Source organism: Dipodomys merriami, unplaced genomic scaffold (assembly GCF_024711535.1).
Source record: "Dipodomys merriami isolate MVZ:Mamm:240054 unplaced genomic scaffold, mDipMer1.0.p SCAF_70, whole genome shotgun sequence".
Classification (NCBI taxonomy): Eukaryota; Metazoa; Chordata; class Mammalia; order Rodentia; family Heteromyidae; genus Dipodomys; species Dipodomys merriami.
Window position 1 is genome coordinate 5,499,333 of NW_027206291.1, and position 16,394 is coordinate 5,515,726.

Consider the following 16,394-nt stretch of genomic DNA (forward strand, 5'->3'; position numbering starts at 1 on the left):
CTGGCGGGAAGCGGCATGAAGTAGAGGCAAATAATGCTGGAGCTGTAAGAACAAGCTAACGAGGTGGTCCCCCAAGTCCTCAAGTGTGGGCAGCCCTGGCGGCACTGGGGACCGTCCTGGGGAGCTGTGTCTGCCGTAGGCTGTGCAGTAACAGAAGCTGCCACCACTGGGCAAGGCCAAACTCCACCGGCGAGACTGAGACTGAGCGGGAGGAAGGTGAACGGAGGCGACTCCGCCCCGCCCCCTCCGGGACTTGGGGACCCTGGAGACCTAAAACCGATTTCCCAGGAAGGGGCTCGGAGCTCACCCCCCCCCCTTCCGATGCTTAGCATGCCCTGACCCTCCCTTCCCAATTGGAAGGTAGCCTACAGGAAGTGTTCAGTAGGTGAGGCTTGAGGCTGGCAAGCAGGGCGAGGTGGGGGGCTCCAGGGGACAGTGTTGCATCGGTGCAGAGTCCCGGAGCGTGCCCGTCCCCGCCCCCCAGCCCCTCTCGGAGCCGGAAGGGGGCGGATGGCAGCCCCCCCCCATCGCACCGAGTCACCGCGCCTCTGTTGCTATGCAACGGGCGTCTGGCGGGCGGGGGTGCAGCTGCACGCACGAGGCGAGGCGTGGGTGCCGACGCCAAGCACAGCGCGCGGCTGCGGGCAGCCCCCTCCCCACGCCTCGGCGCTGGAGGTGACATTTAGTGTTGCAGAGGGGCCCGGTGAAGACATGCCTGCCTGCCTGCCTGCCTTTTTCCCCAGGAAACTGCTGTTGATGACTTTAGGACCTGGTGCCAGTGGGTGGAACCAAAGGGCACTATGGAGAGCCCTCCTTGGGAACAAACCACACCAGACACAGGGGCAGGGTTTATAAAATGGTCTTTTTTAATTAATTAAATACAAGAGAGAGGCAAGGGAGGGTGAGGGAGCCACACCACCCACAGACAGCTTTCTCCCCCAGACACCCTGCAGAGGCCACCTCTAAGTGGCTGGAACCAGTTCCCTGTGATCCTCAGTTCCTGTCTTTCCAGCTTCCCCTCCTCGACCCGGCTCCCCAGCCCCTGCACAGGAGCCAGGGATACCTGGAGGTTCTTCCCTGGATGCTCAGACCACATCCTACCAGCACCAACCCCCCACCCCATCCCCATCCCCACCCCTCAGGACAGGCACACCAGCCAGGCTGGGACCAAGCAAGACACATTCAAAGACAAAGAAATCAGGGCCCCAGCCCCCCACCCTCCATAGACTAAGGCATCTCACTAACGCTGCCAGAGAAGAGTTAGTGGGCAGAAAGATCAGGGAACCCTGAAGGACACCCCGGAAGAGAAGCCCAGGGCAGAGGCTGAACTGGGTGGACCCTCCGAGCCCAGCTCCAGAAGGGTATCCCCAGCCTCCCCCTGACCAGGACCCCAGGTGTCCATCCCTGGATCCAGCCTGGCTAGAGCTGGATTCAGGCAGAGAGGTGACATCATCCAAAGCCCCAATGGGAAATCAAAGTTCTGGGACAAATAGGAATGCCAAAAATCTCCTGTAGCCAATAGGGGGTGTGGGGGGGCGGGGCGCGGCGGCTGTGCATTGTTTGACAGGACCTAGTTCTGTCTCAGACAGGGTGAAGGTCCTCAGGCCCAATGTCCAAAAGGAAACCCAAGCCACAGCAGGAAGACATGGGAGAGGACCCCACAGATTACCCACCCTCCTCTAGTTCAGATTGGAGACCCTCCCCCACACTCATACCCCCTGAGGATGACGGACCTCCCACCGGTCCAGAGGGAGAAACTGATGCCTGAAAAAATATTCTATCCGGTCCAAAAAAAACGAGCTGTCCAGGAGGCTGCATAGTCTCCTTACCAGTCCTGGGGTCCAGGTTCACCCCTTCCTGTTGCCACAAAAGCCTGGGAAGGGCTGGGGCAGGATGGTACCTGCCAGCCCTCCAGGACCTTAGGGCTCACCTGCAGGGCTTTGAGTCTGGCCCAATACAATGGCCACCAGGGTCCTCTTCAAGATTGTCTATCACGCAGTACCACCAAGGCCAAATTCAGGAGCCCTACCCAGGTAGGAACTGAGAGGCTGGGTCATGATGCCAGCCACTCACAGTCTCACACAAATACATACCCAGAGATGGGAGCAAAGCCCCAACCAGCAGAGAGGGAGGAAAATAAATAAACACTCCCCTGCCCCTAAAATGAGTGGAAATGCTCTTTGGAAGGACTTTTAATCCCCCAGTCCAAATCTCCCAGGTAGGGCCTAGAGCCCTCTGGAAACCCAACCAACCCATCCCATGCCTGGGTCCTGAACGCTGGGTGGCGCCTCCAAGGGGGCAGGCCTGTGGACACCTGAGATTGAGTACCCAAGTGGGGGGTGCCTAGGCTACACCCCCCATTTCCCTGAACATCTCCAATGGCTTTCGGTGGGGTAGGAGTGGGCAGGGGCCCATGGGAACCAGGGTTCATCTATGGCTCTGTGCATACTATGTCCCACCCTAGAGGGGGTAGTGGCGGGAGGGAAGGGACTGAGGACAAACAGTGGGTGGGGGAGATCCTCAGGCCCCATCTCCACTCCCGCTCCTAGGGGAAGACAGGGTGAGAGAGTCCCCGGTGCCCACCCGGATCCCTGTAGAGGACTTGGGAAGAGTTAAGAATCATGGCTATTTACAGACAGCCCCAGACCACCTCCCAGGCTGGGTGGGACTTAGGTCCAGTCTCAAGACCCCCCCCACCCCTTTGCTTTCTTGAGGTTGGTGGAGGTGAGACTAGGGCTCCCCATTGGTTCCCACCATGGGCCCTGTGAGCAGACATGTTCTCCCATTGCTGGTGGTCCCTGCTGAAGCCTAGCAGGGGGGCCACACTCAAGGCAGGAAGACCAGGGCCCTACAGGCCTGCGGGAGCTGGGCTGGGCACCGGGCTGGGCACCGGACTGCTAGCTAGGCTGCAGGGCAGCGAGTCGCTGGGCGAGGTGCTGCGAGCCCCTGGGCGTCGGAGCAGTTCCGGGCGGAAACCAGGGTGTCGGCGGGCATGCTTGGTCAGGTGGTCACTTCGGGTGAACCGCTTGGTACACAGCGGGCAAGGAAAGCGCTTCTCTCCAGTGTGTGTCCGGTGGTGGCGGGCCAGCTCATCAGAGCGTGCAAACTTCTTGTCACAGCCTGGCCAGTCACAGGCAAATGGGCGTTCACCTGGGCAGAAGACAGAAAGTGGTCAGCAGGGAGGGCAAGGGAATTCCCAATTGCTCAGTTTCCTGAGTCTTTCTAGGGCCCTTCCGAGGCTGGAGGGATCCCACAAGAACACCCAATTGACATGTTCCCTCTGTGTCCCAAGAACTTCACTGTGAGCTCTACTTCTTGCTGTACCTGGAGAACCTGGACTGCAGGGGTAAGCTTTGCTACCCTCACAGTGTTATCCATTCTCTGTTCTCACCCCTGTGAGGCATTATAGAGCACCCCGGGTGTCCAGAATTCCAACCTCCCTCCTCTTCCACATGACCATACAGGTGCAGGAGAGGGGTAGTCATGGAGACCCTGGGGTGGGACTCCCTCCACAGACCCCTGAGGACCCCCTACAAGTGTCACAGCCCCCTCCCCTGAGGCCACCTGCAGCTTTTCCAGGACCCATGTGTGTCAGCCCAGGCTCCATGCTTTCCAGGAGTAGAGAAGAGGAAAAGGTGTCAGGAAGCAGACGCAGGTCACCAACGAGGGGGGGGGGGGGAGGAAGCAGGACCCGGAAGGAGGCTTGGCTAAGCCACCCAGATCACAGGGCTCTCCCGGCCTCCATGGAACAGATGGCGCAGGGCAGGGGCGGGTCGCCACCCAGGAACTTCCTCCGCAGACCCCTCCCACCGCGCCGGCCGCCCTCGGCCTCGCCCATCCTTTCCCGGACCAGCCGTCTCGTCGCCATCCCGGCGGGTGCGAGTGTGTGTCTCTACGGTAGACAGGAGTCGATTGGAGAAGGAGTGGTGGATCACACTCTCCGGACTACCGTCCATCCAAGCCCCCAGGCCAGTTCTGGCCTCCCTGGGAGCGACACACACCCAAAGGGCCGCATGCTTTGGAACCGTGGGCCGGGTACCCATGACCCTGGCTGGAATCCCCAGGCATTTGCTCTTGCAAGGTCCAGGGTTTTTAAAGGGTAGGGTGGGCACAGGGATTGGACACTGGAGCAAAGGGGTCCACGCACACGTGCATGCATGATGCCCCTTGTGACACTGCACGGAGCAGGAAGAAAGCAGAGGACAGGAAACAGGTCACTGCTGCCCTCAAGGACTAGTCTCAGGGGAGCCAGAGCAGGAACAGAGTGGTTGTCGCCTCATGCAGGCTGTGGTGACCCTGAGAATTTTTGTTTGGGGTACACATACCCTGCAGAACTTGACAGAAGAGAGAGGGAGGGAGAGAGAGAGAAAGAGAGAAATCGAGAGAGAGAGAGAGAGAGAGAGAGAGAGAGAGAGAGTGTGTGTGTGTGTGTGTGTGTGTGTGTGTGTGTGTGTGTGTGTGTGTGTGTGTGTGTGTGTGTGTGTGTGTGTGTGTGTGTGTGTGTGTGTGTGTGTGTGTGTGTGTGTGTGTGTGTGTGTGTGTGTGTGTGTGGTTTGGGCGTTTGAACCTGAGCCTCTTTGTGCTCCAGACTAGCTAGCTCTCTTATCACTTGAGCCACAGCACTACTCCTGTTTTGGGGGTACTTAATTAGAGATAAGAATCTCGTGGACTTTCCTGCCTGAGCTGGCTTCAAACTATGATCCTTGGATCTCAGCCTCCAGAGTAGCTAGGATTGCAGGCATGAGCTGAGAAGTGGGGCTCTCAACGAGGGCAAAAAAAAAAGGGGGGGAGGTGCACCAAAATAGAACCTGCAAGTGTAGAGACTAGAAGGCAGAGACTATGGTTTAGAGTGTGTGTGTGTGGGGGGGGTCGTCTCAGCTCTAAACAGCTCAAGGGCTCCCTAGGGAAAAGAGCTCAGGGAGGGGAGGGGAAGAGGGGAAGAGAGGGGGGTGGGGCCAGGGTGAGGACACCTGCCACCACCCTGCCGGGAAGAAGCCGGAAGAAAACCTCCCTTCCCCCACTCCATCTTCCTCCCCAGCTACACAAGACACCCTAGTATAGGAAGGCGGGGAGTAGAGCTCAGAAAGCCCCTTCCAAGGTGGCATCTCCTAGGGATGCCTGTAGGCTACGCTCACACTTGAAGGACCCACAGTTCCTAGGAGGCTAGGACCTCACGTAGCTGGGTAGAGAAGCTAGTGTGGCCTCCTCCAAACCCTGTGTTCTCCCCTAAACAATCCAGGAGGACGCTTATCAGCAGGTGGAGAAACGATCCCAGTAGGCCCATGCTGAATGAGTAAAAGAAGCCCCAGAAGGGACCTCCACCCTCATCCTTGACACAGATGATACAGAGGCCCAGCCTGGGGGGTGGGTGGGGAACTCATATGAGAGGGGACAAGTAGCTTTGAACCAGACCCCATGATTGGGGAGCAATGTCCTGGGGACATGCAGTCCTGTCATCATCTTGCAGGGTACACAGGGTGACAGAAGAGAAAGGGACATCCCATAGGTAGGTCATTCCTCCCAGCATCTGGCTCACTTCTGGAACCCAGGGGCCAGTCCCCACCTCTCACCCCTCCAGGTCCTCTTTGCCAAGCACAGGCTGCTATGGAAGCCAAGTGATGCCAGCACCAGCCCACCTGGGCAGAAGACAATCAGCCGCCGGGAACACAGCTGCTGCATGTAGCTCAGCAGTGGTGGTGGGGACATCTGCAGTCCCAGCCAGCCCTGCTCACATGGCCCTGCTGGGGCGGGGGCCAGCCCCTCACTCCCCATTCCTTGCTCAGTGGCTAGGGCCTGGGCACATGCACACATGAGTGGTGGTACACCGGACTGCAGCTTCCCACACCAGCAATGTTGGGCTCGTGCCTGGCTCGACCAATCTCTCAATCCACTTGCAGGGTTAACTGGGGGCGGGGGGGGGGGGGGGGAGAGACAGAGCTCCTTCAGGTGCAGCTTCTAGGTGAGGACAACTGCAGGCAGGGCAATGTAGGTGGGGCCCTGGTGGACTTGATCCTCTGACTCAGGTGGGGCCAGGGCTGGGGCCAATCCAGGTCACCTAGGTGCTATATAGGCTCAGAAACATGGAGCTCCTTATCTCCTGCAAACTGGCTCCAGCCCCTCCCCCAGAGAGGAGCCTGCAGGTGGTACCTCAGGGGGCAAGCACCTGGGGACCTAATCACCTGAGTCTGGGATTGGAATGAGGAGGGCACTGGAAGCTTGGCTAAGAAACCTTCCCCACCTACAGCCAGACAGTGATGGCTCATGCCTGAAATCCTAGCTACTCAGGAGGCTGAGATCTGAGGATGGCAGTTCGAAGCCAACCCAGGCAGGAAAGTCTGAGAGACCATTATCCCCAATTAACTACCCAAGAAACTAGAAGTGGAACTAGAGTGCAGTGCTAGCCTTGAACAAAAAAAGCTCAGGGAGCTGGGTGCCGGTGGCTCACGCCTGTAGTCCTAGCTACTCAGGAGGCTGAGATCTGAGGATCGCAGTTCAAAGCCATCCTACGCAGGAAAGTCCTTGGGACTCTCATCTCCAATTAACCACCAGAAAACCTGAAGTGGCACTGTGGCTCAAGTGGTAGAGCTCTAGCCTTGAGCTGAAGAGCTTACGGACAGTGTTCAGGCCTACAGTTCAAGCTCCACGACTGACAAGAAAGAAAAAGAAAAAGAAAAAAAAAAGAGCTCAGGAACAATGCCCAGGCCCTGAATTCAAGCCCCAGGACCTGGCACACACACATAATAAAGAAGAAAAGAAGCCTCCCCCAGGATTGGTACAGGTGGCTCACTGGAAGCCAGCTGGGGCAAAAAGTCTATGAAGCTCATCTCCAATTGACCATCAAAAAGCTGGAAGTTCGGGCTGAGAAGTTGACTCGGTGGTACAGTGCTTGCCTCGCATACATGAGGCCCTGGGTTCAATTCTCAGAACCACATAAGCAGAAAAAAGCCGGAAGTGGTGCTGTGGCTTAAGTGGTAGAGTGCTAGCCCTGAGCTGAAGAGCTGAGAGACAGCACCCAGGCCTAGAGTTCAAGCCCTAGGACCGTCCAAAAAAAAAAAAAAAAGCTGGAAGTTAGGCTGGGAAGGTGGCTCAATGGTAGAGTGCTTGCCTCGCATGCATGAGGCCCAGGGTTCAATTCCTCAGTACCATATAGACAGAAAAACCCAGAAGTGTTGCTATAGCTCAAGTGGTAGAGCAATAGCTTTGAGCTGAACTGCTGAGGGACAGCACCCAGGCCCAGACTTCAAGCCTCACGACTGACAAAAAAAAAAAAAAAAGCTGGAAGTGGAGCTGTGGCTCAAGCAGTAGAGCACCATAGCCTTGAGCACAAAAGTTCAGGAATGGCACCTAGGCCAAGTTCAAGCTCCAGGTCCAATTACAAACAGTAAAGAAGAGAAAAGAAACAAGACCGAACCTCCCCAAGGTTGGGTTGCAGCTGAGAGAAGTGGGTAAAAGAACCCTCACCCACCCAGGGGAGTGGCAGGGGGATCCTGGAAGTGGCTCAGTAAACAAGAAAACTGGTAAGTATGGTCAAGGGAATGACCTTACAAAGGCCAGCCTATGGGTATCACTTGGTCTGGAACTCCAACTGGTCTCTGGCCATCCCCACACCCAGTGCACCCTGACCTATAAACACCAGACTTCCTCTTTACAATCATTTCACTGTTCCCACCAAAAAATTGTAGGCAGGCACATTCTTGAGTAGTCTCAAATCCTTACCTCCCACATGCCACTTAACTGCCAATACTATCACCTTCAGAAACCTTCTGGCAACTCCAGGCTTCTACTCCTAAGCCTGCACCTGGACTAGTGCAGGAGACCAACAACCTGGATCTAGGTATCCAATCTATACACTGCATCTAGAGCTCCACTCTAGTTTGGGGTCAAAGTTAAAACTAGATTTCTGGTTACCCCTTCACTCTGCTCAGCATCATCTTTAGACCACCTGTTTCCTCTAAATCCACTGGTGACCCTGACCTCTTGTGCCCTGTTTGCATCTCTGGATGTGATGTCTGGCCCCTAAGGCCAGCTGTGAACAGAGCAGGAGCTGAGCTCCCAGCTAGAGAGGTGCTTAATGTGTATCCATACAGAAAATTTCCAGGCCTGGCCTAGCCAGAGCTAACACCCTCATCATCATCTAGACCCCTGCTCACTCTGAAATGGGAGGGGTTACTTCTCCATTTCAGTAAGGGTCGGGCTGCCTGGTCACTCTCCATCTTCCTATCAGCACTTGAGGGCTAAGAGGTACACTTTCAAGCTTCCCAAGGATTATGCAGGTTCTACAAACAGCCCAGTGACCCACCCAGCCCAGGCCGCCTTCCCCAGGAGACCAACTCCTTAGCTAGTATCATTCACCAACTCCTGGCCCATTTGGATCACTTTTATCAGGCAGCCTGGGTGGGGGATATTTATCACCAGGGCAATATTGGAGAGTTCTCCCCTCCTACCAGCTGGAGTTTGCAGCTAGTCCAAACTGTTGTGCCTTGGAAAAGGCTGTGGGGAGGGGGGGGGGGAGAGTCCCTGGGCACCCACTAGAGGTGAAAAACCACCACATCAGGCCTAGCACTACCCAGTACTACCTAGTACTACTCCAGCAATTCCAGTCTGACCCTAAGGGAGATGGAACCTCTTCCTGGATGATGATAGGAGCTGCCTCACCCTGACTCCTTTTCAGCAGTTATAACCACCACCCTGCCTGTCCCTCAGGCCAGCTCATATCAAAACTGGGGCCAGGACAAATTTTTCTGCACCCCATGCCCTAAACACTCACCTCACATCACCACAGTTGGTAAAATGGCCCACTTCCCTCCCTCCCTCCTAAAATATACGCTGCCCTCTCATCCTAATCCCTTCTCCATAAACGGATTTACCTCCCTGCAAAGCCCCCACCCTTGGGATTAAACACAGGCCTTCAGCCTGGCTGCTTTGCCTCTGCCTCTCCCTTCCATACCTGCTGGTACCTCCACAGGGGAATACCATGCCCTGGCTGGCTTCAAGTCAGCCCGAGGGGCCTCAGCCTGAACAATGCTGTCACCAGTCACCCTCCCTTCCCCCATTCCAAGAGTCCTGGGGACAGGACAAGGACTTGTTCTGTCCCCCACAGGACACTACTCAACCCTGGCACACAGCAAGTGTTGTTTCTCAGATTAAGTAAACAAGATTTTCAGAGAATAATGTAGCTAGGGGTGATCTTGCAAACTGCCAGGAGACACTGGACATGTTTGTGGCTGTTACCACCTCAGGGTGTTCCTGAGGAATGGAGACCAGAGAGAGTTAGTTGCTCAGCACCCTGCGGTGCCCCACCAGAGAACTCAACCCCAAAGGGTCAATGTCAAGAGGAGAGACCCTTCCATCAACAGACCCTTTCTGGGTCTGAGCTGCACGGGGAGTGAGTGGAGTTCAAGACAGCCAAGGGTACATGCCTGAATGCATTGGACACTTTGAGGGCCAGGGAGCCTGCTAGGGACGGAGGAGGTTGAGAGAGCAGTAGACAGCCAGCCTCTCCTACTGTTCCCGCCCCTGTCCCATTGCTGGCTCTCTTCCAGTATCCATGGCAACGGCGTCAACATCTCCCACAGCCTCTAAAGTCCTTCCCTTCCCACTCAGGGGTACTCAGCAGGCCTAGGGGCCATAGGCTAGGCTCTACCCAACTGTCTACATGCTCTATCCAGGAAGGGGCAACCTTATACTTCCTCCAGCCCTCCTCTTCACCTCAGCCTCCTGCTTGTGACAAGGTGTACTCACTCCTCTGCCCTAGGGAGCTGAGCCTGACTGCTGTTTCTCTAACACAGAAAAAGTTCTCAGAGTGGATGGCTGGGTGGGGTGAGGGTCTCTTCCAAAGGCCCTAGGGGATGGTTCTGCAAACAGCTCTTCCAAGGCCTTCAGTCACCAGCTGGTGAACCCAGCTGGCCTTAGAACCCCCCAGAACAAACGTGGCTTTCCTGGATTCCAAAATGGAATGGTCTCCCTGGGAAAGAGAGACCCTGATTAAAAGCCATCCAGCATTTAAGTGTCCCCAATGCCTACGAGAAATAAAATTGAAGTAGCTAGGGATGTGGCTTAGTGGTAGAGTGTTTCCCTAGCATGCATAAAGCCCTGGATTCCATGCCTCAGTAGCACATAAACAGAAAAGGCCGGAACTGGTGCTGTGGGCTGAAGTGGTAGTCGTAGCCTTCTCTTAGAAGCTCAGGGACACAGCCTAGGCCATGAGTTCATTACTAGGACTGACAAAAAGAAATTAAATTAAAGGTGCCAGGGTCCAGTATTGCTCTCCTAGTCCCCAAGTGGTTATAATTTTAAGGAGGCTTTCTGGATAGAGTGCCAAGACTCCTATGGGGTGAGAACTGGGACATAGCATCTATGTAGAGCTAACACCCTGCCCACCATGCAGAAGATACTTGGTGTTGCTTTTAATCATCTTCACCCAGCCCTAAACACCACTTCATCCTCCACCAGCCAGTTTCCCATCACTACACAGTGGCAATGCTGCTGACAATCCCAAGATTCAGCCAGATTCTTCCCTTCCCCCACTAGCTTTGGTGCACTGTGGCCATCATCTGAGAGGACAGGGAAGCCTCTTTAGTATTTCCAAAACGGCAGGAGTTAGCCTGGCTTCCCCTTCATCCAACCCAGGATGTAAATAAAAAGAAAAATGTGTGTGTGTATGCGTGCGTACACACACACACATCAAACCAGGACCCTGGAAATGGAGTGGATACTCTGACCATCAGCAAACTACATTCTCTACACCCAGCAGGTTAAGAGAAGACAGAAGCAAATGAGAAAGTTAGGAGTCACTTCACTCTCTTGCTGATCAGACTGGCAAAACTCAAAGGAAACAAGCCAGGGCACTCCAACCAGCCACCTTTTTCCCTTTTGTTCCCCCAAAACATCTCTCCTGTGGAGATAGATAAGCTTGCCCTCAAAACCTCAGCAGAGTGGTGCCTCCTGGAAATGCACCCCCAGCCCAACATATGCCCTGTCAAACTGGTCTCTAACATGGCAGAGCCTACAAGGCCCAATAGAAGGAGGGTTTGTGGAGTGTAGCAAACAGACCCCTTCCGTGCTCAACGCACCTCTCCAGCCAGAGTCCAACTGGAGGTGGAGGCCCTGTAGGGTGCCTTGGGTGGCCCCCAGAGCCATCTCAGCTTCCAAGCACTCTCTCCCAGTGTCACCACGGGGAACCTGGACCGCTAGCCCGTCTGAGCGATCCCCACCACGACCCCAAGGAGGCAATCCTACTCCCTTTATAGAAAAGAGAATAGAAACCTTAAACTGGTAAGTCACCTGCTAGAAGATGGCCGAGCCATGATGCCCCTTCCAACCCAGAACTAGCCCCAAAGCCTGAGACCAGACAGCCACACATGCTCCTCTCCCCGGCACTTGCCAGAATGGGTGAACTCTCCTAAAAACGGACCCAGGCTGGTCGGGGAGGCTCACCTTCCCATTGCCCATCCAATCTTCCAGCCAGGAGGGAAAAACTCACACGGGAGGCGGGGGCAAGGAGAGGAGCTGAGAAGGCAAAGTTGATCAGCGCGCATTAGGCGCGGGGTGCCCGGAGCCACCCTGGACTGGGAGAAACTCTGGAATGGCTGAGTCGCTCCTCCTTCGACCTTGTGGACCTTCCCAGACCCCTCACCAGATGTGTGGGGGCGAGCAAACACCCTAGAGAAACTTGGGGCAAAAGCCCTTTTCTTCAATACTACTCCACTCCAGACTCAGGCCCCAACCCGCGGTGCTAACCGCGGCCTCCACCTAGCTGAAATGCACTGAACGGAAAGTAAACGTGCCCGGCACCCCCTACCCAGGCCCGGCGCCAACCTGCCCTGGGGGGCGGGGAGGGGGGGGGAGTTCGTGAAGACCCTCCTCCTCCCTCTTCAGATAAGGAAACAGGCTGGGGGATGGGGATGGCCGAGAGGAACCAGAGCCGGATGCTCGGACCACCATGCCCACCAGCCAGACCAAAACGAAAAACATAGAAACACGAAGCAAAGCCCCAAGAACGCGACAGTGCCCACAGGAGCCCACCGCGCCCAGCGCCCCGATCGGCCCGGAGCCCAGGTCTCGGCCCCCCCCCCCCCCCCCGCGCCTCGCCGCCCGACCGCGTGGCCGCCACGCCCCCCAGCTCGCCCCACCCACCGAAGCCCCGCCTTCCCGGCCGGCGCGGCGGCAGCCCGGGCGCGCCCCCCTCCCCGCCTCCCACGCGCCACGCAGTTTCGGGGTCCCAGCGGGGGAGGGGATGCAAGAGGTCGACCCCGCGATGTACAGGACCATGGCCTGGCTCACCTGTGTGCGTCCGCAGGTGCGACTTTAGGTGCGAAGACTTATAGTAGGCTTTGGCGCAGCCTGGGAAAGGACAGCGGTGGCTCTTGGCGGCGGCAGCAGGCGCGGCGCCGGGGGCGCGGCCCGAGGACGGGGACGAGGCGACCGAGGAAGACGAGGCGGGCGAGGCGCCCCCCGGGGCGGCACCGGGCCCACCGCGCAGGTCGGCCAGGATACTGGCGGCCAGCAGGTGGGGCGCAGCAGCCCCCGTACCAGAGACGGCGGGGGGCGGCGGCGGCGGCGCCCCTGGGGTCCCGGGCGGGGCGGCCTCACGGCGCGCGGAGCGGACATCCAGGCCAGCCGTGGGGCCCGCGCCCTCGGGACCGGGCCGCCCGCGGTGCACTACAGCACCAGAGGAGATGGCCATGAGCACGTCGGCAGCAAAGTAATCCACGCACGCCACGGCTGCCGACATGCCGGGCAAGGGCGCGGGGCTCCGGCGCAGCGGGCGGAACGGAGGCGGTGGGAGCGGCACCCGTCCGGCCGGCAGTGGCTGCTCGAGTGCTGGAGGAGGAGGAGGAGGCGGCCGGGCGCGCGCCGCCGCCACCGCCCGCGCTTGGCCCGCCCCGCCCCGCCTGACGCGCCTTGACGCACCGGAGCCCGCGGGGGTGGCCAAGGCCCGCCCCACCCGGAGGACGCCCCCTCGGGGCGCCGCGGCCACGCCTCCAGCCGGGCGCGCCCTTCACCACCCTGGGAGCAGCGGGCGGCCGCCGGGGGCGGAGCTCAGGCCCTAGGAGTCCGCCTCCCCTCGGCGCACGCCACTCCTGCGCTGGAGAGGGCTCTTGGTCTCCCGCCCCGAGCGCGCCCTTTCTACGCTAAAATGGGAGCCCGCCCCATTTCGCTGCGCGGCCCCGTGCCCCTCCTGGAGCACCCCCTTCCCAAGCCGGGGCACGAGGCGGGCGAGGCTGGCCGGGACTCAGGCACGCCCCCTCTTCCCCAGCGCGCCCCGCCTCCTCCGGGGCGCCCCTCCTCCCATGGCGCCCCACGCCTCCTCCGCGCGCGTGCCCCGCCCCTTGCAGGCGCGCCCACCCCACGCCCGGGCGCGCGGCCGGCGGGAGCCTGTCCCCTCCCCCGAACGCTTCCATCTCGGTCCCGGGCGCGCTCCCGTTCGCGTTGGGCGGGGAGGGGGGGAGGGGGGGAGAAGGCTGGGATCCGCACGTGGCCGGGGTGGGGGTGCGGAAGCGGCTGGCCCCGCCCCCAGGCCACGTGCGCGACCCTTACCTCCCTCTTCCCCCCCCCCTCTGCTAGGGGCCCTGAATTTACCGCGTAGCTTGGCACCCTGCTGCCCACTTCTCAAAGCTCAAGACTCCCCCATTTCGGAACTCGGCGGAACCCGTGATAGCGGGAAGCCCCTCCCGACTGACCTTACTGCGCCCGGTTACTAGAGTGCTGCCCACAAGTCTGGAAATGGACGGGGTGGGCGAGGCTGAAAAGGAAGGGCCCAGCCCCGGGTACCTCAACTAGCTAGAGGATCCTCGCCCTGCTGGGACACGGTATTCCTGGACCTTGCTTCCCTGCTTCAGGACTGGACCCTTTGGACGGGAACGGAGAAATTTGAGTCTAGCTGGTGAGACTTATGGGTGCCTCCAAGGACCACAGAGCCAAATTGTGAAATAGCAGTGTGGAGGCTGGGGACACAGATGGCTGGGGTGCCTCAAACTCGCAGGCCCCAAGCAGCGGGCCCATGGAAGTGGGAGACCAGGCTCCCGCCCCTGCCTAGCTCCCGCCGGGCAAAGAAGGCAGTGCAGTGGCCGGCGCTGCCTCCAGGGGCAGAACGCTTAGGCAGGAGGGGCCGGAACGACAGTCTGTCTCAAGTAGGGGATAGACACTGGCCTTGGCACTATCCTCTAATCTCTCTTTAGGCACCTATAGGTAATTGTCCCAAGTTCCCCTCTCCTCTAGACCCCAGAGCACTGGATGGTGCCACCTCTTCCTCTGATAGACTGAACCCTCAGGTCCTCAGCAACTCCTAGTATACATAAATCAGTGGACAGAGGCTGGGAAGGTGGCTCAGTGGTAGAGTGCTTGCCTTGCATGCACGAGGCTCTGGGTTCGATTCCTGAGCACCACATCAACAGAAAAAGCCGCAAGTAGTGCTGTGGCTCAAGTGGTAGAGTGCTAGCCTTGAGCTGAAGAGCTGAGGGACAGCACCTAGGCCCAGGGATCAGGACCCACAACTGACAATAAATAAATAATGCCGGAGGGCTGGGAATATGGCTGGAATGTGGCTTGCATGAAGCCTTGGCTTCAGTTCCTCAGTACCACATAAACAGAAAAAGCTAGCAATTGTGCTGTGGCTTAAGAGGTAGAGTGCTAGCCTTCTGCAAAGAAGCTCAAAGACAGTGCCCAGGCCCTGAGTTCAAGGCCCACAACCAGCACAAAAAATGTGCCAGAAGTGGAGCTGTGGTTCAAGTGGTAAAGAGCTAGCATTGGGTAAAATAGCTCAAAAACCCCGAGTTCAAAAAGCCTAGGCCCCACAACTGGGCTTATGCTCCAAATGGAACTTTTCTGGCCTGTGGCCAGCATGTGTTCTCTGGTGTCATTCACGTTAATTGACCTTGTCACCTTGTCAGCCTTTTGCCTGACCTTTCCATAAGTTTCTTTTAACAGGATAATAGCCCCACCCAGGATACCACCTAGGAACAAGTGAAGGCCAGTTTGTTACTACAAGCAACAAGACTTCACTTACACTGCCCTGCCTTGCCCAGCGCAGACCTGGACCCTAAAGACCACAGCTCTAGTGACTCCTTCATGCCTCCAGGCGAGCAGGAAGTAGCTAAAAGAGCCCATGACACCCATTGGCTCTCGTACCTTTAAACATCTCTGCTACCTCCTCAGGTTCCTGTGATCCTAAAGCTGGAAAAGTCTTACCCTTCCCTCCAGAGTACAGAGAGTCAGTACCATACCTTGCTATGTCTGCAATCCAAGACTAAAAATGAAATCTCAGGTCTTTGATAGCCCCTTCTGGGAATCAATAGCTCCCTGGCTTATTTCTCTCTCGGGCCTGCTAGCAACAATTTTTGCCTTTTCTAATTGTGCCTTGCATTTTAAATAACTATTGTTATGGAAAAAATTAAAATCTTTACCAACCAAACTGTCAAGCAAAAAGCTTCTTGTACAGTACCCAGCCAAGCAACAAATCAGGGATCCCTGACTATGCCCCTTTACAGCAGGAAGTAGCTCCAAAAGAAATGACCTCCACCCATATCCCTGGCCTGATACCCCTAGTTGTTGTTATTATTATTAAACAAAGCTGGGAATGTTAGCATTATCCCCACCTCTGGTCCTCAGCTCCACCCAGACCTGAGCTCTTCACTGCCCTAGAGTTCCCAGGATACAGCTGGCCACTCCTTCTTCACCCAGACCTACCTGTGCATGGCACCTATCCCACTACCAGCCCCAAACCTACCTGCCATCGGGATAGGAGCAGACGCCAAGTGCTCCTTCTCCCAGGGGAGATATGGCCCCTCTAATAAACCTTATAATAATCTTAAAAAAAAAAAAAAAAAAAGGCTAGGCCCTGCATTCAAGCCCCAAGACCAGCGTGCGTGAGCACGCACACATGCACACAACACACACACACATACACACACAAAGTATTGAGGGAGGCATGGGATGTCATGGTCTCAGGTCCCTCTGATAAGATGTAAAACAGAAAGATAGGAACTGTGTTCATTACCTTACTCATGTAACTGTAACCCCTCTGTACAGTAGCATTACAATAAAAATATATATTAAAAAGTATGTAGGGCTGGGAAGGCGGCTCAGTGGTAGAGTGCTTGCCTTGCATGCATGAGGCCGTGGGTTCAATTCTTCAGACCACATCAACAGAAAAAGCCAGAAGTGGTGCTGTGGCTCAAGTGGTAGAGCGCTATCCTTGAGCTGAAGAGCTGAGGGACAGCCCCAGGCCCAGAGATCAGACATTATGACCAACAAAAAAAAGAAAAAAAAGTAAAGAGTGCTAGGGCTGACTAGGCGCCGGTGGCTCAGGCCTGTAATCCTAGCTATTCAGGAAGCTGAGATCTGAGGATCGTGGTTCATAGCCAGCCTGGGCAGGAAAGCCCATGAGACTATCT

At 57.0% G+C, this 16,394-nt stretch overlaps 1 protein-coding gene across 1 annotated transcript; it reads right to left on the reverse strand.

Moving 5' to 3' along the window:
* Nucleotides 1-848: 848 nt before the first annotated feature.
* Nucleotides 849-12,809, reverse strand: Klf16 (KLF transcription factor 16). The gene is made up of 2 exons (XM_070007980.1): nucleotides 12,283-12,809; nucleotides 849-3,150 (listed from the first exon to the last, which is right to left on the reverse strand). Exons 1-2 carry the CDS (start codon nucleotides 12,731-12,733, stop codon nucleotides 2,849-2,851), a joined length of 753 nt encoding a protein of 250 aa, XP_069864081.1. The 5' UTR covers nucleotides 12,734-12,809; the 3' UTR covers nucleotides 849-2,848.
* Between the last annotated feature and the right edge of the window lie 3,585 nt (nucleotides 12,810-16,394).